General features: G+C 41.0%; 3 protein-coding genes across 9 annotated transcripts in view; 2 read left to right on the top strand and 1 right to left on the bottom strand.

The window, feature by feature from the left end:
* LOC111247620 (sodium-dependent glucose transporter 1A-like) overlaps positions 1 to 26,428 on the top strand; it is a 75,922-nt gene that overhangs the window by 24,818 nt on the left and 24,676 nt on the right. The window lies entirely within an intron of this gene.
* LOC111247622 (NPC intracellular cholesterol transporter 2-like) lies at positions 14,268 to 22,274 on the bottom strand. Its single transcript, XM_022798785.2, has 4 exons — positions 22,012 to 22,274; positions 17,742 to 17,846; positions 15,414 to 15,691; positions 14,268 to 15,209 (listed from the first exon to the last, which is right to left on the bottom strand). Exons 1-4 carry the CDS (start codon positions 22,106 to 22,108, stop codon positions 15,123 to 15,125), a joined length of 567 nt encoding a protein of 188 aa, XP_022654520.1. The 5' UTR covers positions 22,109 to 22,274; the 3' UTR covers positions 14,268 to 15,122.
* On the top strand, positions 20,149 to 21,671 carry LOC111247621 (uncharacterized). The gene is made up of 2 exons (XM_022798784.2): positions 20,149 to 20,309; positions 20,652 to 21,671. The coding sequence occupies exons 1-2, from the start codon at positions 20,298 to 20,300 to the stop codon at positions 21,411 to 21,413; spliced, it is 774 nt and encodes a 257-aa protein (XP_022654519.1). The 5' UTR covers positions 20,149 to 20,297; the 3' UTR covers positions 21,414 to 21,671.

Raw genomic sequence — 26,428 nt, 5'->3', positions numbered from 1 at the left:
CTGCCTTCGGGAACGTTCTGAAAACGATTTTGCCCGCCAAAAGCGGGACGTTATCTCGCCCTAGCGATGCAGGCGATTCAGCGGCCGTAACCGTACGTGTCTCGTTCTCCGGGTACATTGGTGTTTGTTCGGGCTCGAAAGTTGCTCATGGGAACCCCTCGTGTTGAGGAAATAGTTTCCTCAATATGTCGACTTTGTCTTTTTTTCGGCATGCCTAGCATGGAGGTTCTCCTAATTTTCTTTTCACCATCTCGCCAGGCTTTCTTTATGAATTTGTCCCAAGCTCTGCAAGAAAATCCTTTCGTTATAGTTTTCTGGTCGCGCCTATGACGTGAATAAGTTCCACCCTACATTTTCGACAATGAGGTGAACAGGCTTGCTCTCTGTTTCGTGCTGCCCTTAGCTCTCAGAAATGCTATCCTGGAGTACCTGCTTTGCAGTTTCGGATTTTACCAGCATTTAGGGTGTATTGTTTCCCTTTGCCTGAGATGGTTGGCCTGCTTGCCAGCTTACATGCCCTGTGCAATGTCCGTTGTAAATCCTCAGTGATCTTAGGGAAATTGTTTCCTTTGATTACGCTGTTTAAGGCGTTTGTGCTTCGGAGTCTGTATCGATCTTTAAGTAGGGCCGGTAAGCGAAGCGTGTCCGTAGCGCAATGCAGTGATGATCACGTAGGCTTTCCTCGTTCATAGGTACTTACTATCATGTTATAATTTGTTTTGGTTCCTTGTTGCAGATGGTAAGATCTACGTGCGATTCCTGCCCTGCTCGATACAAAATGGCTCCCCTGTTCTGTTCATTACAGAAAGATCATTCTTCCTTCTACCAGTAATACTTCTTTTTTCTTTCGGGCAGACCCCACACCTTTGACACTGCATTGAAGTATCCTGCAAAGAGAATCTTGACTGGCTCCAGCGCGTTGCGGATTGAAATTGTAGGATCATCGAGATTATGATTCGTATTGTTCCAGCTTGCAGTTCGGCGTAATATAGCAAGAACACACTCTTCCCGCCCCTCCAGTTCTATACACGAGAATCATTTGCACTCGCCCTGCCCTTTTGTCAGGATGGAACCGTCTAATTTGATGTAGACACTTCTGTATGCGTCTGCAGCGCAGTCCAAGTCTGCTACTTACCAGTGTAATGTTTGGTTTGTTTATAAATATCAGCGAAGCTCTTTTTCTATTTGATATCTCGGGCACCTCAGCAGTTTGCGTACGATTACAATTGACCTATCTTACTTTGATCGGAACGGTTGGCTTACGTCCTTGCAACTCAAAATCATCGGCGAACACAGAGTATCCTATTTTTTGGGCTCATCGTGGGGTCTACCCGTCCGTTACATTTTTAGCGCCGTAGACGTGTCCAAACTCTTAGTAGTTCAGTCGATCAACAGCAAATGTTTGTATATAATACAATTGTAGAAATCAAGATAAGACTGAATTGATTCACTTGACAAATAGCTTCTCTTCCTTCCTAAATCATTTACTTTGTAAGAATTTTATAAATAAACAGAGCAATTACCTGCGTGCGAATGGGGTTCGCAAATACAAAATTATGCTGGGTTGACAGAGCTTCGACAAACACGCCCGCTTTATAGGGAAAAGCGCACGAATGGATTGCCGGAAATCCATTGACAGTCTGGTTGGGTGCTTCCCTTTGGTTATAGCGTTAACCAAAGACTTTCTCAAGGATTTACCCAGACCGCACAGAAATAATCTTGAAGGGAGGATGCACAGAGTTGGGGGCCTTCATTACCCAAGGGGTTCAGGTATATTTTACGTAAATTACCTGCCAGCTGCAGAAGGTTCAGATAAATGGCTGTAAAACCATTCACCTCTCTTAGCTCTTTGTCTACTTGAAAGGTATTAACTTTAGTGACTTTAATCCTTCTTGGAACGTGCTGCGTCGGATTATCCATGTTGCCATTAAAAGGTTTGCCAAAACGGAATTGGTAAAACATTTTCAACAAAGAAAACGAAATTAAATCTAACTTTGTTATAGATGTCATCTTTAAAGTTGTTGCGTTTTAACGGCACTTCTCGAATCATGTCTTGTTATCATAGCATGCAAAAAAATCCATATTTTTATTTCTTGACATTTTAAGGCCAAGTTAGTTTGAGACACATGCGCTACAAGAGTTGCCTGATTTCATACACAAATCAGGACAAATTTGATAGGTCAATCGCGCCATCTAAGTGATCCCTGCTTAGTACTCACAACAGTCTCATCCCTTAAAGTTGCAAATTTCTTTTTTGTTCTAACAGAAATTTTCGAGGCAGGGGGGACCAGCAAGTCGGTTCTCGCCAATGAACCCGATCTGTAAGCGGAACTTTTTCTTAAGAAGTTCTTGGTGTCCTAAGCGCATCGAAAATCTGCCTTAATGCATATATAGACATGATGTTAAAACTAGATTCATTCGTTCACGAAACAGCGCGTCTTCATTCACCAGCGCTGCTATTTTTGCAGAGAAAAGTTCTTAGTAACGCCTCAAGTAGATATGAACCGCCCCTCTTCAATCCCTTTTACTGTCCTATTATTAATATTATTCCTTACATTATTATAATATTATTATATTATAATTATATATTATTATATATATATAATAGCTTAAGTTCAATTGGTTATGCCCAATTTGCAACTTTACTAATATATATATACACTAATGTAAGTACATGTATATGAATAAATATACAATTCTCATACGACCTTAGGAGAAAGTGTCCTAAAACACTGTGTGTATCGTCGACCGGGCGCGTAGACTATCATTAATAGAAGAGGGGAAGTTTTGATAGTGTCCTTTTCGTTCTGAAGGGTCTATGGATGCTAATCAGCCTATTTGCTCTAAACTGCGGCCTATCCCTTTAGAGCCCAGAAATACCATCAAGTGGAAAGCATTATTATGTACACAAAGGCCATAGGCCATTTTGTTCTCCGTGGTTCTTGGAAAGGACGCCCACAAAGCGAACCTTACTAATCATTATGTGAGTTTAGATCTAATGATCACGATAGCATGTTTAGAAATAAAATTATAAACAATAGTTGTAATCCGTGGTCATTCGATAAAGTTAATATATGTATGTTAATAATCTGTACCAATCTCACTTTTCGAGTAAATAAAGGTCTTTTTCTAATTTGGAGTTTGATCGCTTGAATTACTATCGAGAGTGTCTATCTAGTATCGCAAAGGATACGTATCGAAAAATAGGTTAGGTATCAACAAAAAGAAAGAAAAATACTATTGCATTTCAATATTAGTTTGATTAGGATTCTGCTTGATAATAATTACCAGGGAATTGTTTATTTCCCACGAATTAGATTCCATTAGAGATTGTGTAGAAGTGACATTTTGGGTACTGATACTCGCCCTTGGCGCGGCAGCATGCACTTCGACGGTACCTATCCATGTTCTCCTTTAAGCACAGTCTACAAATACCGTCTATTGTCCTACTTTCAGTAAAAATATTCCCGTATAAACATCGTAGTGAAATCTGCCCTAGGAATTGACCTGTCTAATTTTTCTCGCGTTACTTTAATTCTATTTTTCTATAGTTAATTTTAATGACCAGATCCTTTTGTAAGATTTTTATAAATAAAAGCGAGATTTTAGCAAAATGATTTTATGATATAATCATAGTCTCCCTGGTGCTTTAGCAGTCTGCCAACGTAGGAGTCGCTTGTATGACGGTCGTGCCTTACCGGCCAGTGAATGCTAACCTTCAGCGGTTTATGGTAGTGCTAGCGACAATCGATATGTTAGCTCTACATGTCAAATATTAGTGGACAATAACAACAACAACAATAATTAGTAATATTGGTAAAGTGGAACTCCTCGTTCCGGACGGTCTATGCTCCTGTCTGCCAACCGAGGTGACTGATTCCCTGAACAGCGGCCGAGACAGTGGGTGGTTGTGTCGCCTTTGGAATATGAAAAATTTTCTATGTCTTTTGCAGGATACAACTTTGTGGATCGTGCTAATGTCCTATCGCCTTTGAAGGCCCTTTATCAAAACGGCTTATATTACCGAACAGAGTTATGAGCCGAATGATTCTTCTTACAAATTTTTTTTTTTCATAAACAAACAATTTTGTTTGTCATTCAAGGTCTATGACCTATCGGCGAATAATTATAGATTAAAACGAACCTAACCACGACGATTTGGTAATTTTAATTCATATTAGAATAATTTAATATCCCTGAATTCCCATTTGACCTTCAATATAAGTAAACCCAAATGCACAGAAGTTGTAGATTCTATTTCAATAAATACACGAATAAATAAATTAGCTTGCGTAATACAACACAGACTGCACTGTTGATGTCCTAGATCCTAAAGCGGTTTACCGTAAAGTGTTGTTAGTTCTTAAATAATTGAGTCGTCTTTCAATTTATTAATACTATTATTAGTAGACGTGGCATGTCGAACCTCGAAACAAAAAGTGTCTACGTTTAGATTCGAACGTCGACTATCGGGCGTAACTAAATTTAATTGCAACACACGTTACACGCTGCACAGTCACGGCGACACGGGGTCTCCTATCTAGCTATTCTTTTGTACAGCCGTCTCTCGGGCCGTGCATCAACTATATTGAATAAACTGGCCGCAGTGATATAATGTTAAACAATGGTATATCGGCCTGTGACATGATGCCAACTGAAGGGGCGACGAAGACAACGCGGCAGTAAAAATAAGTGAATGATGACCATGATTTGAATGTACTCGTTCGAACGAAAATAACAGAGAGAGAAAGCGGGAATGGGGAGAAATCCCATTTGTTTCGCCAAAAACACAACACACAGGGGTAGCAATCAAGACAGCAACGACAACAAAAACTATCGTTGTGCTACTTATTGCTGCCGATGACCGTGGTATGGGTGAATTTTAATTGGGGCTACGAAAGCTTGACGGCGCCAACGAACCTCCCCCTGGAACGTAACGTCAGTAGGGGCAGCCCCATTTCTTAGCTGAGTTACTTTCAAATCACTATTTTAATAACAGTTACGGCGACATGCCTATGCTACTTAGCGACGATTTCTCAATCAATAGCCATTGTTGATGGGAACGCAGGCCGTCAGATGCAGCGAATATCTACAGATGAAAATGAATAGGTCGAGACGATTACCTGGCAGAACGCTGCCAACACTGAAACTTACCGGGACAGGAAAAATAAACACAGACAAGCAAAAAGCGAGAGATCAGCCTGAGAGAACGTTGTAGCTATATAGTTCGCAACCCTAACCGTAAGTTCACATAAAACGGAACCATATAGAAAATTTTAACTGCTTCCGGAAACTGGGGGCTAATGCTGGTCTATTAGCAGTAACAGCCAACGAATAAATTGACATACTGGATAAAATCCCACCCAAGGAGGCTCATTGAAGATCAACTGTCCGTAAAACAAAACCTCTACCGGAAAGGTTTGGACAAGGAGATAATTATTGTTAATTACATTTACCTATTTCTCGTAAAGCGTATGCTGACGCCTCATCTAACCCTCTGCTAGTACGCATCCAATCGACCATCTCGCATTTCGACCGTACACGTCTTTTCATCACTTGATAATAGAAACATTTCGTTTCACCATGGGTAAACCAATCAGTGAAAAGTATTTTAATTCAATTCACCACTGCCAAATATATGACATCGGAATAAGTTAGCGAGCTTGCTGTATTTGAGGATGGAAACAGTTACGTACTTATTTGTCTATACAAATGTATCAACTGTAGAATTTACAAAAGAAGTTTAGTACGATACTTATTTTGGCGCTTATTTATAATACATACTTTACAAATAGAACTTTCGAATTTTTTTTTCAAATTGCTTTTCCTTTCTGGCTAGGTGATTCAGTCACTTGCGCCGTGAGCGATTCCCCTTCGAAGATCCTTTGGTTGCGGATGGATTCGAATTAGTACAGCCGGACAGTACCTCTATGGTATCGGAAAGGCTTAGCAGTCGCTAGTTGTTTGACACGAACTTCTGTGGTGAATCAACGATGCTTGGTATCGTGCAGGGTTGATTCTTCGTGTTCCGATAAAGCTTACGGTATTTTTCGTTCTCATCCGCTCAAAGGCGTACTTCATCGTGAAGTGTTACTTTATTTTTTATAAGGTCATGTGATATTAGTATTTCCTGAGGAAGAACTAACGGTGCTAAGTTCAGGTACCTTACTCATTTTGCCTTAAGTGATCAGCCATGCTTAAGTAGTTCTTCGTTGACTTAGCAATTTTGAATGGAGGCATTCCGTGCTATTGTTAAAATTCAGATTTATACACAATCAAACTAAGAACTAGTACGTATATGTATCAGGAACTTAATTGGCATGTCTCGCAATTAAGCTAATTACGCGCAAAACAAAGGCTTCAGCAACGTTTCGACAAGAAGATAAACACGTCAAGTAGTCAAGTCTATTATTTAACAGCATTTATTAGGTAACAAGGTTAAAAAGGAAACGGGGGTCTTCATGCAACAACAACAACAACAACAACAACAACAACAACAAACAGGTGTTCATCATGTTGGAGGGTAGCGAAGCCGCTCTTGTGTTTTTTTTTGTCTGTTTGTTCGTACTTTCAAAATCGGCTTATAAATATTAGTCGTTTTTCATGCTGAAGTAAAAAGGCAGAACAGAAGATTTTATATATAACTCACCACCGTTGTTATCGGCATCCAATTATTTTATATCTCACGTATGCTTTTATCATGTTACTAGGATCAGTGAACCCCACCCGAGTCCTTCAATTTCATGACCTTTTGCTGTCGCCACGTCTTGGCTGTAGTTGTTCTGGGTACGCTCGTTGGCACCGATCATCGTGGCAAGATGCACCAGACGCTGTACCAAATACGAAGGCGAGACAAACCCGTTTAAATCGTAAACCAAGTTCAAGGCTTGATCATGCAGGGCAGGGCAAAGCAACGGGTTTGTTTCGACGTTCATGTGCAGCTCTTAGTAACAACAGGGGGCAACGTGTGTCGAAAGCGCTCTGACTAGCTGTCGCATTTCTGCTGCGGCTATTAAGAGCAGAAAATTACCTCGCAACAATCAACTGGAACTGAATAGAATACGGTTTAGCATAGACAAGGTGTGAGGACCGTCGCCGCCGCAACAACAACCACAGCAGGAGCAACAATAACAACAACAAGCATGTGTTCTGCATTATGTCTGAGAGTCGTTTTGCCGAGCAGTTGTCGCTGTAAGCAGATGTCGTCAGACGAAGCTCAACACTGGAAGCTGAAGTGAGGATCAGCTAGCGACTTTGAATAGGGGAAGGGTTTAAATCCATTCAGTGGCGCGAACGCGAGGATTAAGGCGACCATGATGGGCAGAATGTACCGACGTCACGAAATACATATTCCTATCTAATCTAGTTGGTACAAACATCGGTACGACGGCCTTATGTACTACAGCATCTACATCTCGTCGGCCGAAAGCTATGAAGTACACGAAAAGTGCCGTATAGAATACTCTATGCTTCATGAGTGCTCATGTATTAATCCCTTCCCCTTTCCTAAATCCCCCAGCGAGGTCCGTCGTTACCGTGGCCGCTACTACTACTCATACTGTTTTCCGCTCTTCTTCATTATACCTAACTAGGTAAAATTTTACTTTCTGTTGACTATATATAATAATGCGCAACTATGTATAATAATGCGTCTCTTTCTATATTCATTCTTTCTGTCTGTTTGTCTTTTTGTTTTTGTTTTGTTTTGTTTTGTTCATTCTCTGCATGCACTATGCGACGTCATAAACGCGGCTTTCACGTCCGTCAGTTCAATATCTAACTTGACGTTTATACTACAAAATGTAGAATTAGATAGTAAAGTTCCACAATTGATTTGGAACTGTATATACTTGTGATTGTCTTTGCTTTTTCAAAACAACTGGATGGTGACCAGGCATTTACTTGATGGCTATGCCCACGCGCTAGCAAAAGTCATATGGTTAGGTAGGCTCAGAATTGGCTCCCTTCGAGTAAAATCGTCTGACTGAAATCTGAAGCACTTTCGTTTGATTTAAAATGAATTAGTATCTAAAGTCGAATTTCTTTAGATACTAATTCATGACGATGTACACACGTCTACACCAAAATGATACTTTTCTACTTGCACCGACTTTCCCCAGGGAGGCAGCTGCGGCGTTGGCGAAATCTTTGTAACGTATTGAAAATATCGTTGTATAAGCGGGCGTGTATGTGAGTATGGCCGCCTCATAAAAGGTGGTCAAAATAAGTGAATTTGCCAAAAATAGGAAGAAAGTACTGACCTGAACCTATCCGTCTGAAGTAGAAAGCGAACGTCCTATTTGTACAACGCTGTATAATTAAGGACAGCGATTCCGTGGGAGAAATGAATTTAATTAACATAATAAATGAACCGTGATTCATACTCTTCTATCTTTTCTTTTAACTTCTTCCGTGTACCGCTTGTCGGTAGGATGGATTTCTGTACATATATACATACTTTTATTGAAATTGGAAAATGAATACCACTAGAGAGTAGACACGAATGAAGCTTGTCCTTTAATGGCCGCATTTCGTTGAGCATAACAAGAATTGATAAACGCCTGATTTCGAGGTCACCGTATTTAATGAATAGACGAATGCGGCTCCTGCAGATCACCCCACGATCATTTGACAATCTATTATTAAAAGATAGATATTATGTTGAAGGGATCCACTTTTACAGTGACTTCCAATTTGTCCTTTATAGAAAAGCAAACTATTGCGCTAATTGAGTGTTCAAACCTAGGAAACCGTCCACGACTCTCTTCTGCTCTTAAAAACAGCTGAGGCTCACAGAGAACAAAACCGTATTTAGTCGCGGCTCAGCCAGAAATTTACCATATGAAATAAACATTATCTATTATTGTGTATATTAAATAGTGAAATTTTAATTTCCAGTCATATATATATATAGGCCGCAATCATTTATTATAGACAGTTTGCCCGCCCGCCTGCCTGTTTCGTTATCGACGCTGCACCACTATCAGTGATTTCTCCATGGAGAAGATGGCAGGATTGCATGCGGATCATCCTCTTAGCTAAAAAATACAAATTTAAGAGTAGATATGATATTGTTATCACCTGACGCACAATTATCTGTCAGCGTAGTCTTTCTTTTTAGGCTAGAGATGTTAGTATTTTGATTTAGCAGGCGTTACATGAAACTGCTTATCTCACGATTAAGGTCGACACCGGCATCACAACGGTTCTTTCACCATCATCGACATGTACACTCACATGTATTGTAAAACATGTATATAAACACATCTTGTACACAATAATTTTTCATCTTCACTGTCATTAGTCGGTGAAATCCATCTTGCAGTTGACCGTTGTCGTGAGCACAAATGCTCACAAGCCCACTAGCGCGCGCATGTAAAAATGCAACGTCTTACGACAATGGTTTTACCGGACGCCTAGTTAGACGGAAGTTACACAGGTCTCTTTGTCTGTCGATCGGTGGCATTTCGCGCGGGGGCATCCGCAGTGCTCTTGTAGTGCATCGTGCGTGTGCATGGCGACTGCCTTACACTACTACGCGTATACTTTTTCTTTTCTGTTTCCATTGTTGATGCCTCAGTGCTTTTCACTGATTCGGGCTCAGCTGTGCTGTTACTTCAGACGTCGTTGTTTTCGATGGCATCCCCGTATTCACTTGCGACTTCGGCAATATTCTTCTGTAATACTGCCACGGCAGGTGGCGTTCGCGCTTGCTTAGACCGGCATCAGCGCTTCGGCTTTGTTGCTATTGCTGTTGACGCGTTGCCTGCCGTTATCAGTTGTTGTCGACTCAACCCTGTTACGCATGTCCATTGTCCCCTTTGTTCTTTGTAATCTTCTCTTTTAGCAATATCAAGTTCAGCTGTTGCAACTGTAACCATTGGCTCCCTGAATCCCTGCATCTTCTTAAACTTTTCCAGTTTAATTGCCTTCTTTATTTTAGCAGTGGCGGACGATATCAGTTCCCAGCTAGATTTGGCGAAGCATCAGTTGTCGGCCGGTACTTTCACATCGTCCATTACCTGAATATGTGTGTCGTTCTGCCTCAAGCAACAACGTCAAAACAACATTGCGGCGGACTGTTAAGACGCCTAAAATCAACGTTAAATGTAAGCCAATGTCCAAGGTAGTCTGCCTTGGACATTAACTTACCGGGTGGCCCGATGTCTTTGCGTGTATCTGTGCGTGCGTTGATGCCTGTGTTTCATTTGCCACTGGGAGCAAGTTCTTGTCACTTCTGGGTCCAGCTGCAACATGTAGAATTTACCAAAGACGCTCCGAATAGTACTGTTGAGCAATGTTTTCCTCTGTCTTCCAGATTGCTACCGTCTTAAGTGAACGCGTCGCAGCATCTATTTCCTTTCTGCTGTTACAATTGTTCGACAATAATGATCGCCCCTCTGTCATGTAATTGTGTTACATTGTCATTTATGATTTGCCACTACGGATAATCGTGCGAACGCTGTACGCAGTATCACATAGCATACAATACGTGCATAGGCGGATATAATTGGCAACTTCGTAATTTGAATTCTTTTTATAGTTTAGGCTGTCTCTGTTTTCAACCATCAGTAGCATTAAGAACCATAAGGACACCAGGACGCGCGTCCAAAATAGTCGACATTACTAGCGTTGACGAAACCAGCAACGCGCCCTGTTCTACACGCGCTTGACAGGAAGCATCGATATAATCATAATTCGTCACAAAACGTCAGAACGAAAAACCGATCAGGATTTTTTTTGCAGAGTGTCATAAATTTTAAATTTCGCGTCACCTGTGTCCTACAGGTTCGATGCGTAACAGATAGTTCGTTTTGCTGATGACGTATTGCTACTTACAGAAAATACTGCGGGCCTTACTTCCTGCAGTAACCTGTAGTAATAAAGGAAATTAAATAGTATACTATTGACTTCCTTTGACAATATGATTTATCCTGAATACGGTGCTACTTCGAAATACTAGTTCAACTTGAAGAACCCAAATAAAAAGAGAGCTTCAATATTTTTTTGTCAATAAAAAAGGCTGAGAAGCCTTTTGGAAGATCCGTTATATCGATGAGTACAGCTCGAATGCCAATCCCATGGGTAGCATATAAAATATACAACGCATTTTTACCTCCGATTATTACGAAATAACGCAATTAGATCATATTAAATAGAAGTGACCTCATCTTCGGTGGTCTCGTTACCAAGTGTCTAACTGCTCTCTTGATATAGCCAAAAATGGGGTGTATGCGAGGATAGTTATTGCGCAAATATATAAAATCTGAAGCCACTTTTTTTTCTTCTGGTTGAACATCGAATATACAATTAGTTGTATGAATTTCAGCTACAAATACCTGAAAACGATAAATCAATTGGGATAGATTTTGGCTGTTTGTCATAACGCGTATGCGTTCACCCACTACTACTTGTACCAGACGAAACCCAGTTCTTGCTACAACAAGCTCGTCATTGCAAAATAGCAGTGCATCGGTTTCGAAATTTAAGGGATGATTGGATATTATCGAAACTCTAGTCTTTAACGATTATACTTCTTTGGTCTTCCAAGTCAACACTATACGGCTTCACAAATGAGCGCTCTGTTGCAGAAGAATCAGCAAAAGTAGGTTTCAGCGTAGCTCAACAGAAAATCCATCAAAGAACAAAAACGGTGCGGACCTTAGAGTTGATCGTTGTCGTCAGCGAAACAACGCTGTTAATAGTCATTCGATTTCGGTCAGATCATTCTTGAAAACGTTTGATATGAGTAAGTGTACGATATCGCGGACGGTTCATGAAGATACGTGCACGTTACGTAACGTAATAGTTGGACGGATGCTACGTGAGGATAATAAAACCAAGACATCTGATCGTTCTCCGCCTTTGATTTCTCTCTAACAAGTAGTTTCTAATAATCAATGCCAAAAGTTGCAAAAAAAAATTCATGTTGCAAGTGCGGTGCCCGGTGACGAAAACGTTTTTTCAGCATTCTTTTCCCAGCAAGGAGAATGCATCACTGAAGAAATTTGCCTGCATGTTCTATAAACTTCCGTGCAACCGTGGTACAAGAAGATCGTAAGAAGGCACTGGCCGATACCAACTAATCACCTGGGATTATAAGAATAGTCTACGATGAGGCCCTTTAGCCGCGGAACGGCCCAAATATGAGCCCGTTGGATTATTGTGTAGGAGGCGTTATTGAGTGGGAGTTTAGCAGTTCTTGACACGGTTACATCAACTTTCACCTGTGGCTTTATTAAGAAAGCTTTCGCAGGATTGCAAAGGGAGCATTGGAAGCGACGAGTCTGTGCGCTGTTTAGGACTCGAATTGGAGCTGTACCTGCGCTGTATATTGGGTCGGTGGTTATCATCATCATCATAACAAAGTTCGTACGGCATTAAGTTTTTTCTAAAAATGCATTTTTCTACCAAGTGAAACGAGCTAATCAAGTGACGGTATCGTAGACGAGCTTTTACTCAAATTTGCCCGTATAGCAGAGGATACGCGTAGCGCTAGTTTTTTTGGTTACTGTGTGAAAGAGGAAAAAGATCATCGATAAATGATACGAAAAATAGCACGCAAAGCTTGACGACATGCGAGTGAGGAGAAATAGATGCGACGCAAACTCGCGATTGGGTCACTTAACTTATTGGGTTCAGTGAAACCCAAAGAAAAAATGTACTTAGTTAGTGAAAGATTAATTAATACAATAAGAACTCTATCTGCGGGTGCATGTATTTCTCTTAAAATTGGATTTACACAAGATCTAATCACGACTCGTCCAAAGTTACCTTCGAACATTTGTAGACGAGCTCAAAATTCTAAAAAGTTTGCTTAGCTGGTACTTATTGATTGATTTCTAATTTTTATGGTGAAATTACTATCCAATTAAGGAGAAAAGAGCGAGTGGGGTTCTTCGTTTGATAGACGATAAAAGCTATTGTATGGTACGGACATCAAACGCTAAGGAAATAATAGTTTTTAAACTTTAACAGATCACGTGAAAACAAATTTCCTTGTAAAGGACTATTTATTAACTTAATATCTTAAACGTATAAACAGTTTTTCCCCTTGTCCATTTTTCCCATCTCTAGGAAACTGTTTAACTTCTATAAATGAAAGTTTAAGTTCACTTTGAAATATCGTTTTAGCTTTTTGCCAAATTTGGATGTAGCGTTAAAAACATAATGTAGCGGAAAATCGAGAAATTTTGCACCCCCTTTCAACTAGTAATTTCATGCTATTAAATCGCCTTGTTTATCTTCATTTAAGCAAAAGTTACACAATAGCAAAAGGCTTGTAGATACAAAAAAGTAGTCCTTACTTCTGACCATTTTTGCACTAGTACCCTCGAGACAAACAAACAGCAGGTCTCCATGATTAATCTCACTAAAGAATCTAAAAACGGTTTCAATGACCATTAAACAGACAGAGCTGTAGTTGTAACAACTATCTATAGAAGGCTACAAATTTATATTAACTATATATAGCTAAGTTATTTCAAAAGAGCCACATTGGAAGTTGTTCGGAGATGCCCACACATACTCGACAGCTTATGTGGGGCCGTAGACAGATGTTAATTACTATAACGAGTTGGCAAGGGCTACCTTATGTCTGTCCTAATAAAAGTTAGATTGAATTTGCGAACACTTGAGAACAAAAATTATCTAGTGTTTTAAAGAACAATTTTTGCCTAACGGACTAATTTAGCAGCTGTCACAGTATGAGGAACTTACTAATGACGCAAAGTTGCCGGCTTCTTATAAGTATGATATCTATTTCTGAAAAAAAAGGGAATATCTTAAGAGGGTTGTTGGAAATGTTACAAATTTTTAGAGTTTGGCTTTTCGATTGCCGCAGAAAATTGCAACGTTCCGCCCTGGCTTGGCAGAAAAGCCAAGAATCTCTTTTTTTACTTGATTCCTTTATCATTTTTTTTCTTTTTTAGTAGAGATTTTACACATGAAGCGTTTTAATTTTTTATGTTGATATCTTATAGTGTGGCATATCTAGTTAACATCACACTATACCCTTTAAGCACTATAAATATACGTTCATTTCAGGATTTGTAATCATAAGGACGCTTTGAAGACGCGAAACTGTGCAATTTAAGAACATTTTCCTCTACCCTGAGAATCCAAATTATTTCGACCGCATCTGGATATAAATGGACGTAGGATTTCCATATTGTTTCATGGACAAACGCAGAAAGGCCGACCAGCAATGAGCTTAGCGCGAGTACACACTATTTAAAAATAACAAAAGATACCAACGATACTGCCTTGTAAATACAATGATTTTGGTTTATTTACTTGCTTAAGCATGCTACTTAATTTTACAGTATTGACTTTTGGCGACGTCAGTCAAAACATACATCGTTTGTGCTATATTTACAGGCTGTCGACTAGGCAAAATCCTCGCCGAATTATATAAATAATAATACACACGAGAGCAGACTACGTACGAGGTATTTACAGGCGAACAAATCCACTTAATAGTCGACCTATAGATACTACCTATATAATCTCAGTACCTAGTTGAGCGCTTTTGTTCTTATATAAAGCGTTATATACATAATAAGACAGTAGTGTGATGCGTTTTGAAATTTACAAATCATATTAAGAGCCTTCTCGAGTCAGTTCTATAATAATGGTCATTACATCAAATAGTTGCCGAAACGGACATTCTGTGTTTCCTGAATGTTTTTTTTAACTTTTACAAACATACAAATGTGTAGTTTTCAGTTGGTTGTACTCCAGATTTCCTTTGAAAAATATATACATATCAAATGAATTGTCTTTCCTAATATTTTGCTCCTATAAGCTATGCTCACTTCTTCATATTCAGCTAAGACGGGGGTCATGTCGCTAATTTTAGCGAGCTCATATGGAGTTTGGTATTTACTCGTTGTTCCTAACACAGTGCAACGCAAACCGATACGCGTACCAAATACGACCTTTCTTTGTTTGATCGTATGAGAAGACGAGCAACTCCTGTGTTTCTTTTTTTCTTTTATCAAGAATCGGTAGTGAATTTGGAAACGGGAATCGAAGCGGAACCTTTACCTATCTGCTGCCAGAGATTTCGACCTGTACAAGCTTACACTTGTAGAAGGTAGCCAGCATGGAACGCTTAGCGCTTACGAGGACATTAGAATATGCAATCTGGCGCAAGCTATCATTTCGTCATTATCGCCCCTCAGAAGATACTGTATCGTTGTCGCCACCTGGAAGAAGGTATTCAAGTATAACTTGATTAGAAATAGCTACCTGCTACGATCAAAGTGCAGTGCAACTTCTATGGACCAAATGCGATCAAATCCTATGTGCAGCCGTCTAGACCTTCCTTTCGTTTCAAGACATTACAATAAATGTCATTACGATATTGTTTTCAGACTGCCCTATGCCCCTATGAACATGGTGGGCTTCACCTTGGGAAACTGATCGTGGACGTAGAAAACGTTTGAAAAACGGTAGATCTTTCCCGCAAATAGTGGGCACATTGGAAGAAACGATTTCTGTCGGTAAGCCGTCGAGGGTCCGCTTTTAAACTGATCTGAATTCAATGGCGTTCGATGGCTACTAGAGAACGCATTAGGCGATGTTGAATTAACGAATAGGCAGGCATCGGATACAGGCTCAGGATGACCATATGGACGACCGTTTACGAAAGCTCGGATCTCCCACTCAGCAGACGATGAATTGATGGCTGTAATCATTAAGCAAAAGTAGCAAAGCAAAAGCAGTTAGGATATGTACGCACCGCCAAAATTATAAACAGTTCATCGACATGCCGTCTATTTGCGCTTGGTTTCTGACGTTACGGATAGTAAGTGAACGTCCGTGTCGCGCCGCTATTGCCCGTAGAGCCGCCAGATAGGTTAATCTGACCTGGTAAATTGAGCTCCATAAAAGGTTAGCCGTAAGCGATCACGCATTTGAGAACCTGGGTAAATATCTTATCAGTTCTTTTTATATTACAAAAAACATAGCACACGCTTTCTTTTCTGTATCTTCGTTGCCAGAGTAAGCGGCCCTCTGCTGGCGCAATTATCAAGAGAATAATAACTATATGTGAGATAATTAGATCGATCGACTTGTTTTGGTCTAGGACGGTATCGTATACAAGTTAAATTATTAAATACATAATACGGGAATAAAAATGATGAAAATGAAAGACCAGAAACGAGCGAAAGGCTAGCGAAGAATAGAACGCAATACAAATGATAAAATCAAACGCTAGACGTGTTGTCGTCCATTTTCTTTGGATAATGAACAAATAGAGTAAAAGAACGATACGACTATGACGCAGCTGCTATGTCTCGCTAGGACGTATATAGGAGAGGAGTGAAAAGACGCAGACTCAGAAAAAAAACGGGTGTCTTAGTGGATTTTCAACTTCTGGAAGTAATGGCATCGTCGTTGTCTGGCCAACGCCACAATTTTTTTGCTTCGACATCTGCTACAGTGTCCGACCAGTGGGGCACACCGCCCCCAACGACCTTCAACGCTTCGGCCAATCAAGCAATCAAATGCAATCAGTGGCACAAATACAATTGCCGGTGGCCAATGCAGAATCAATCACAGAGTATGCACAGTTTGTTATTGAAATTCGAACAGAAACAGCACATACTATATACATCGTATATACATACAATAATGAAATCAGAAAAGTGCCAGCCCTAAATGGAGAATGCACGATGTGACTGTGAATAGGCGACGTCGTCTGAAGTGTGCAGACGTGGCGATGAATAAGAAGTAGAAGCAGCACAACATCATGAAAAGCTGCACTATCAGCTGTCGAGAGAAAAGGAAGATACGCGGAAGAATTTAGAAAGAATAGGATAATTATAAAGAGGAGAGTCGACAGGTAAACGATAACGACGAACAGAACTACGTGATGCTTCTGATGACCGTGATCATGATATGCTGGTGAGAGGGCAATAATAAGGGAGGACCAAGGGGCGCGAGACATGTGGGGGGAATATGGAATAAGACGAATTTCACGGATAGAAGATAACCTTAATAGAAGCTGTAGCGTACATTTGTTCGTTTTCGTATGCTGCGGTGCCATAGCTTAACTCAGACTTGGTGCGAAACGGAAATACAACTGCTGCCGATTATGACTGTTACTACCTTGATGCAGAGTCACTAAGCTTTGCCTATTCTTCACCTGCATCAGGTCTTACTAAACTTTTTTTTTTTGTAAGCGACACGAAAGCCTAGGAAGCATGGCGTGAACCAGCCTGATCTCGAAGCTTTTGATTAAAATTCAGAAGATTAGCCCCTCTATATCGAGTCGAGCCCCGTGTTCACGCCCTCTGCCATTTTATAAACGAAAAAAAAAATAGAATTTCTATCATTGCTGGTTTATGCTAATACTGGTGATAACGAATTCCTTCTACCGAATAAAATCAGATATTAATTATGGATACTTTTTAAATATATTCTACTTCACTAATTAACAGCATCACTCAATCTAGGTTTAATTTACAAATAGAAAACTGGACATTTCGAAGGAATGAACAACTTTTAACATAACTAAAAAGGATGCTTGCTACTGCGAATTGAGGATTACATATATTTGGGTAAATAATAAGTGATAAGGCTCAATAGAATAAATAGAAAAAAGACTCAATTTGAGGATACGAGATGGGCCGGTCAACGGTTGAACGCAAGCGTAACAATATTATGACATCATAGATATCAGAGGTGGAAAGAATAGAGTAAAGGGGTATGGGGAATGAAGAACTACTTACGGGAACTCAATTGAGTTGTCATCTTTATCGTTGTACGATGGAAGACCCGACACGGTTGAACATCGCAGTTATCCACATCCATCATTTTGATGTTTCTTTTAGGGTCTGGAAAATGAACAGAAGTTGCTAGAAAATTAACAGTCAGTTCAACGAATAAAGTTCTAGGTTTGGAATTATGGACAACAATGGTCCTATTACACTTAGGCGTGCTCCAGTATTTCATTAGCAACTTTCTACGTAAAGCAATCACTAAAGCTTCTAGCTGCTTTTACGCCACATCTATCAAGCTAGGGTGTTTCTTCCTAAAGGTTTTGCAGAGAGGTAAATAACGGTACAGACCTATTGAGATTACATTACTGGGTTACTAGATAGATGGAAATTTCCGTCTGCCGGCTACAACGCTTATCAAGTAACAGTAAAACCCCAATTTGTAGAAGCACGATCGTATACAAACATCGCCACTGGCCCACGTTTCGCTTAAGTGGTCCCTGCTGACGGATAATGGACGAAAAATACGGCAACACAAAACAGGGGGACGTTTTAGATAACTAAGCAAGACAGCGTAGAAGATTTTTAAAAGAAACTGCCCTGGTTAGAAAACTACACCCAAAAATGAATGAACGACAGATAATCGTTGCACCGGCGACCTTTTTACGCAGACCTATCTTCTTGTTAAGCAAATATCTAGAACCGTACCGTTGTTCTGACGTTTCGATGTATACATATCATTAGTAAAGGCAAAGGAGTCTCAATTCGGCACGCCGTTCGAATCAATTTTAAATATAATGACTTGATCAACGGCCGCTTCTTCAAGATCGCCTTCATTCAGGTTCAAGTTCGCCTATATTGCCTTATTAAAATGGGCTAAATAAAGGCAGATAGTATAATAATGGGCTTCAATTAGTTGAAGTGAATCAATAACGGAAACGGATGGCCACAAGTAATAGCATATTAATAATCGTCGTTAGGCCAGTAGAAGTATTGCCGGTCGTTTATAGCCAGGCCACTTCAAGTCGTTAGGACTCAGTTTTTCTGTGGCCACAAGCTTCTCATCTGCGCGCTACTCAATCTATAGACAAAAAATAACAATGACATTACCACGAAAACATTTAACTGCTTAAGAAGGTAGATGTGGATTGCACAGCACGTATCTCTACTTAGCGGCCGTGGCCTGCGCCGGGATCGCTGCAATAAAAATCCGCCGTTGTAGGGAAATTTGAACGGTAGGCCGGTAGCAGGACGTCCCTTAAATCATATTACCGTTCTTATATTCTGGATAAGATTAATAGTGTTTAGTTCGTTTTACAGAGGGCTGTGATTCGGTAGATGAGAGTGTCTCGTGTTTTTTTTTTTGAAATGACGTACTTGATTGTTTTTGGTGAACAGGCGATCCTACAGGACGGAAGGCGAATGGACCACAAGCTAAATAGGTAGACGACAAAACAAGCCGATGGCCTGGCCCGCAAAAGTTCCGTAATTGTTCAATATTTGTGTACGTCAGATAACTTACGTACCTGGCACTGCGCAAATATGAAACAGGCGCAAGGATTTCGGTGCCATTACGTACTGTTCTGTTACGTAATAGTTATAGACACCACACACCAGTATAACCGGTATATACCTGGTAGACTTGAAGACGGACTAACGACAACAGCAGAGGAAAGATTATAGCTTCGCAAGGCAAGATAGTAGTAAGGTCTCAACTTGCCGACTGATTTCGAGATTGACATTGAATAATATAGTTTACACGTTCGTTCCTCTTTGTTCGAGACTGCCCGTAGCGTACGTGTATAAACATCTGTTTCATTGGTATGGGGGCCATATCGGTCGTAAACTAGAGATTATCGATTGTAACGGCAGTTGAAATTTTCATGGAGCAAAGCGATACATACAATAGAGTGCTATAAAAATAGTTGCCAACGGCAAAGATAGCACGAGACATTGACACGTGAAGCTAACCTCGGGAGCATCGTCCGCAGGCGCTCATTAAAGACAAAGGAGTACCCAGAAAAAAACAAGCGATTGAAAGAGATCGAACCGAAATCAACGGCAAAATAAAAATCAAGAAATATTCTACCAAAATCGGCGCATGTCTAAACCGGCGTAGAGAGCCATATAGGAGCTTTCCTTGGCCCTTTCCTCGACCCAGATGGCAAACGCCAAATCTAGAAGACGCCAACGGTCACGGTTTGGTCCTCGTTCATAAGAAATGTAAAACAAACCCTTCCAGCGTTTTCTGCTGCGCAGAGAGTAGTGTTCTGGCGAAACTGATATCGCCTCCAGATGACATTTGGCGATAGCAGCAGCAGCGTGTTTAAATGTGGATTGAAAATAACCGTAATCTTCTATCGTCCATCTTTCCGTCTGGTGTCGTCTTGATCTTCATCTGCCTCCTTTTTTTTCTCTTTCGTCTTTTTTCGCCAGCTTCTGGCGACGACACGATACTGAGCCGAAATCACTATAAAAGAGGACGGGTGCACGGTTTGAAGCATTAGATCGCAACGGCACGTTGGCGAAGATCACCCGCTAGAAACTCCAGCGAGGACGCTTGTCAGCATGAAGGCTCTGGTGAGTACATATCTCGAAAGGAAGCCTTGAGTGGTGACTGAACTTCAATGGATGAACTTCGATGGTACATCGTGAGCATTCTATTCGATGTGCTCTCTAACACGTCAGTGCCTCGATCTTCTCGGTGACCATATTGCCAAATTCATTCTGTTTGCACCGCCATTGCGCGAAGTCAAGCTCTCTGTACAGGCAGTCTTAACTGGCTACTCTGCATGAGCAATATGTCTATTAATCCTTTTGCCTATTTCGACATACGACTGAATATTATTTTAAGTTTTCGAGATGTAAAATTTCAACAAACAGATAAATTCTAATTGACCAAATATAACGCGCCTGTTTCAGTCGGTTGCATGTACTTTCGGTCTGGTGGTTTCCGCCTTTGGTGGCGCACTAACCACCAATTTCGGCGTTAACGACGGCTTTGGTGGTTACCAGTCGTACCACGCACCGGTGTCTCAAGTGAACACTATTTCTGCACCGGGCTTCGTGAAAACCATTGCTTCACCCGCTTTGAGCACTAGCTATACGAAAGTCTCCACCGCCCCGGCAGCAGCCACGATTGCGTATGCTGCGCCGGCCGCCGTACAAAAAACAATCTCGTACAACACCCCAGGTTCAGTCGTTACCTACTCTGCGCCTAGCGTCCAAAAAACGATCTCGTACGGCGCACCGATTGTGCAGAAGTCTATTTATGCCGCCCCTGCCCCAGTTATCTCGTATGCCGCGCCTGCTGTACAGAAAACCATCTCGTACACAGCTCCCGCGGCGACTATCGCCTACGCCGCCCCTGCGTCGACTCTAACGTATACCGCGGCTCCCGCCACGACGATCTCCTATGCTGCTGCTCCTGCCGTTCAGAAGACCATCTCGTACGCCGCCCCTACAGTTCAAAAAACCATCTCGTATGCAGCTCCCGCAGCGACGATCTCCTATGCCGCCCCAGCTGTCCAGAAAACGATCGCCTACGCTGCGCCGGCTGTCCAGTACCAGCTCAGCAACCCCGGCTTCACGAAGACAATCCAGACTCCTTACTACTCGACTGTGGCCTCAAGCCAGGCTCTCCCCCAAGCCCAGAAGCAGATTGACATTGCTCATCACTTTTAGAAGAGCTAATGTATAGTGTATCAGATGAAACCAATGGCTATCTAGCATCACTGGCGTGAGAAGTTTCGATAGGGTCGTACAGAGGCACTGATGACAGATGAGAACATGCGTGAACACATGAGCCCGCTGAAGGGCCAACAGGTGGAGATAACTAACTTATGGAAACTTTATTTGAGGAGTGTGAGTAAATTATGTGTATTTAAATTTGTAAATGAAAAAATAAAAGCAAAAAAAAAACAGGCATCTTGAAGCAAGATATTCAATAGAATTTTACTTTGGCGTCAAAGCGTAACATATAAGCATATGTCGTTATAATACCACTCAGTAAATATGCATAAACGCATCTTTATAAGAACAATCAGTCAATCCACTTAACTAAAGCAACGTTCGACTCGACCTCTCGACGAATAATTACAACTGTGTAAGGTTTTTACCTCCTGGGGGTTGCTGCCTCCAGCTCGATCTCCACACAGTCGATTTATTTCACACATCTGGATCCTAGCTCACTTCGAATACTGCACATACAATCAACAACAATAACACAGTATGTACAAAGATCTAGAAAACAAAACAGAATAATTTCCAAAGGTCTACTTACTACACTCCTGATATTGCACTTTTCTAGCGAAAGAAGCCCACGGCCATGTCGTTACGACAACTAAAATTATCAACGCACTTTGAGTCACGGAAGTCATCTTGATTTTTTGTTATCCACGTAGACCGGTTCACCACAAGATTCGTTCAAAGGCGAGAGCGGATTGATATTCATATAGAAGCGTGACTCTTTATATACTAACGAAACAGTTTTGCAAAGGATGAGAAGTTGATGAGCTAAAGGTTCATAGACACAAACAGACTTCAACGCGGACGGCCAGCGCGAAGTATAAGTCCCGCCTCTCGTGAGCTCGACGCTGCTATCGAGCCGGGGGAGAGGATGAGAAAGAACCGCCTAAGTCGATATGCCACTCCGGAGCTTCATCCATTGTGACCGTCTAGCCACCTCCGTTGTGGCGTCAGCCGTCGCTGTTATGTTCGAACAACAATTGTGGTTGCGTGTATACCATCACTGTACTAGCGGAACCTTAATAGAGCCTGAGTACTGTCCACGGGTTTATAAGGCTGGGCCTGAAAGGCAAAGACCCTCTGATAAAATCACATGAATTAGTGGACGCAACTAGAAGGTTGGCTACGTGTGTCAGCATCAACAGGGGCATTCGCTGAAGGTGCGACATTAATAAGAGATGGTTTTGTCCGAAGTGATATCTTAATTTGCCGCTACCGCTACTGCTGCTGTTGCAGCGTACGAAGCGACGGCATCTTCACTTTGTCGGCCGGAGCTTTTCATGTGGCTGACCTGTGATTGCCGTAGAGTCATCATTGCAGCAGCGGGACCAACTCATTCGTTACTGCCATTGGAATTTTCTGTTGTTGTTTCTTTATGGCTGTTGTCGGCGGTACAGCTTTAGAGTTCGGTGGCCCTCTGCTGCCCCACTAACCACCCCTCGAATTGAGTAGCACGACTGAACCCCGTGCCGAATAGACTTCCTTCGTTCATGTGACATTTCTAAAAATCGGTGCACTTAAACGAACGTATCATCGGTTAAGACTTATCATAAACGACATTTTCTCTCTTTGAAAAATAACCTACAGCTTATTTGCTATTATGTCAACGTGAATCCCTCTGGGACGATCTGAATATTTCATGAAGGAAAAACTAGAAGAAGAGGATGGAGAACAGGAAGTTTATCGTTGCCCCGGCTAAGCACATAACTTCTAATAGTGGCTTTCGCAGCCTTTCTCTGTACGCACTTATGTACCTCACCGTTTTACAGACAGGCTGTAATATGCCAATTGAGTTCAATGGACGTAAACCGCTCTTAGCAATTCACTCCGTATGGGAAAGGTACAGAGATGACATAGCTTTCGATAAATGTCGTACGTGGTACGGCCTCTGGCACACTCTTAATTCCTCTGTCATCATGATGAACCTGTCGCTGCGGGAAAATTAAATTTACAAAGATAATCTAAACGTAGAACCTTTTGTTATTAATAAAAACTCTCTGCCAGCTTTCGTAAAATGAGCCGTACGCCTAGTCTTCCCCAGGTCGAAGAAACAAACACGTACCACTGTCCTAGTGCCGCTTAAATTGAGGAACCGAATCTTATGCAATGACCGGCAACTATTAGGCTCTAAAACGTATTTATGCTTGACGCAGAGCATTCATTATACGTATTCAAATTAAGAGCTTCCCGTCTAGATGGTCAGGTATTAACTTTTTAATTCATGTATTCGAAAATTATATCAAGCTTATGTGCCTTTAACATATCTTCATTAACTTTACTATAGTTATGGACTCTTCAGATTGATTTTTCGCGCGAAAAAAGCAACCGTTTGTTTACGGTTCGCAGCCGGAACGATCTGACATAAATCATTACTGAAGGGTCTTATTATCAGAAAATTGTTTCACGGGACCTTGGTGACTTCCTATTTGCACGACCCTTTCTGACGCAAGATTACAGATCGAGAATGGTCGGAATGGGTCGCAGTGCGTAGCCAGCTAGGCAATCCTTGTGATGCCGATTAAGTAACAATGTGTTACATGATTTGAATGTTTCATTGACAACAAGGATGTTATTCTATTAATAGAAACCGAGTACGAAAAAACTACTTAGCTTCAGGATTACTGACGTTTGTTATAGCCTCACGAAGTCACGTTAAACATGTCTTCCAGAAACGTTAAAGTGAAGGTACCTTGCCTTGATGTTATGCTATAAATCAATCGAAGAATTTGCGGTTCATAGTTCAAAGTTCATAGTAATAGGCAAAAATTTGTCATGTACTAAGAGAATGTTCAAAGATGTCCGCGGTTCAATCTTCGAAAAGGTTCAAACTGAGTCAAGAGCTAGGTTGGACAACCATAGAAGTTTAGGCCTTGTAAGGCCACAATCAGCTATAAATTAATGTCAAAAGTGCTTGTATTATATTACTGAATGAGTATTTTGGACCGTCTTTCGGTCGGAGAAATTATTCAGATATTAGTAGAGCGAGAAACGTTTATAAATGTAAAAAAAAAAAAGTAAATACGCTTCAGAGTTACGTTTAACTCCGACTCCCAATTACTAACTCGAATGAAAAGTTATTAATAAACTTATAACTTAACAAAGAAGGGTGCATACGATATTTGTTGTGCGTACGTCTAGCTGTTTGTTCCATGAGGCGAAATTAAAATCCTATAGTTATCACTACATTTAGAAAGCTGCAACATCTCTTACGATAGCCACATACATCGTACATTGCTATTATTAACATAGCGCTCAAAATACGAAATATATAGGCATTTTTCTATACATGTGTTTACAAAAAAACCCCACTCACAAAAAGATGTGGAAATTGTCAATATATTGAGTCCGCTTTTCGCCTTTTAGAACGTAGCTGTTCCGCGCGAGCACCATACAGCCATTAGTCCACTAACTATACAGGTAAACTCAGTTTTCTTGTGGGGGCAAATCTGTCGCTTCGATAGGCAGAACTGGACACAGTGGACGCTATGGGTCTGATTTGCAGCAGGAACCCATTCTTAACAACGGTACTAGGAGAGACTCTTTGCCTCGAGCTCTGTACGAAGCAACTTTCCATTCGACGGTCTGGAACTCTATTTTTGCCATCAATAGTTATGTATTTATGGCGGGCTAGGGTTAGATAATTCGCGTTTGTCATTTACAAACCTCCTTAAAACCACGATGGTTTTTGCAGTCTACATAGATCCATTATCCGCCGGTAGCTTGCGCAGACGACGATCAGAACCTAGCCAATAAGCGAAAATTTGTTATTTTTTAGTAGTTAAAGGGGCTGCAGTCCAGTGCATTGTAGACGCGGGTTCAAATCATGAGACTGGCGGCTCCATCAAACGATGCTCTGCGGGGCCACATAGACGACAAGGTAGCTAAAATCGATCGTCGTGCAAATCTTTAGTACATAATGGCCGAGCCAATGATGGGAACAAAGTTTGACTGCGTTCATGTTTTCAAAATTACGTTTGTTAATAGAACAGTTGTGGGATGAGCAATTAAGAAAATTGTAGAATTGACTAGCAGGCCCATTTTAGGCCTCTGCAACAGCACGTATACGACTGCTCTATGAAGGCATCTTTGTTTCTATATAAGTTAAGATTGACTCACAAATGCTTCGGCTTAAATGCGGGGTGTAGGCGTTTGATGTTGTGCCTAAGTCAATGTAGCGAGCGACTGAACCGCAATACCAGTAGGAACTTTCTACTGGCCGTTAAAGGTGCTATACAAAGCTTCCGGTGCCACGGCTCCACGCCTAACGAAGCCAATCAAGGCTAAAAAATGCTATAATTCTAACACAATTAGGAAAGTAAGAGCTTTTCTGAGAGTACTATCCTTATGCATCAATCTATAAGGTAAAAGATAGCATAATTTATGTACTGACTAGACTATCACCTAAGTCATAAGCTAAATAAACGGCCACTTTAATATATTTTAAATGAACCTTTTAACGCGAGGCAGACGGAAGCCATGCGAGCATGAATGAGAAATGAGGTACGAGATCTATGTATGCGTAACTACATACGAGAAAAGCAGGCATGTTTAAGGTCAGCTGTTGTACTCTATGTTCCACATCATACCCCTGCTAAATTTCTCTAGATTGACCATGTACATAAATAAATCTGATTCACTCGTTGACGGGACGACTCAATTCATGCGTACGTGTATAAGCGGTCTAATGCGGCGTCCAAACGATCATGTTTTGTATGTTTTCGCGCCTCGGCTAAGCATCGTTTGATATTTTTGCAGGAGATTCTCTCTTACCTATCGCCCCTTGAAATGAAAATCGTTACTTGTAGAGTGGGCGATATTCAAAGCGGAGCTGTATATATCTGTTTGTAAGTTGAAAATGTATGAATACAAGAAATGTTTATTTAACTTTCTCTTTGTTTTTCCAAAATTAGGCTGGCACTGAAGATTGACTTTGCTGTTCCCTCATACGATTA

This window comes from Varroa destructor, unplaced genomic scaffold (assembly GCF_002443255.2).
Source record: "Varroa destructor unplaced genomic scaffold, Vdes_3.0 BEIS01000003.1, whole genome shotgun sequence".
Taxonomy (NCBI): Eukaryota; Metazoa; Arthropoda; class Arachnida; order Mesostigmata; family Varroidae; genus Varroa; species Varroa destructor.
This window is presented reverse-complemented; position numbering and strand designations above follow the sequence as displayed.

Excerpts from the sequence above, each read along its gene's own strand:
- LOC111247622 (XM_022798785.2), bottom strand. The coding sequence starts at position 22,108 with ATGACTTCCGTGACTCAAAGTGCGTTGATAATTTTAGTTGTCGTAACG. Across the intron at positions 15,692-17,741 it reads GACAACTCAATTGAGTTCCC|CCATCAATTCATCGTCTGCT; the intron begins GTAAGTAGTTCT and ends TAATGATTACAG. Across the intron at positions 15,210-15,413 it reads TCCACGATCAGTTTCCCAAG|GTGGCGACAACGATACAGTA; the intron begins GTGAAGCCCACC and ends ACCTTCTTCCAG.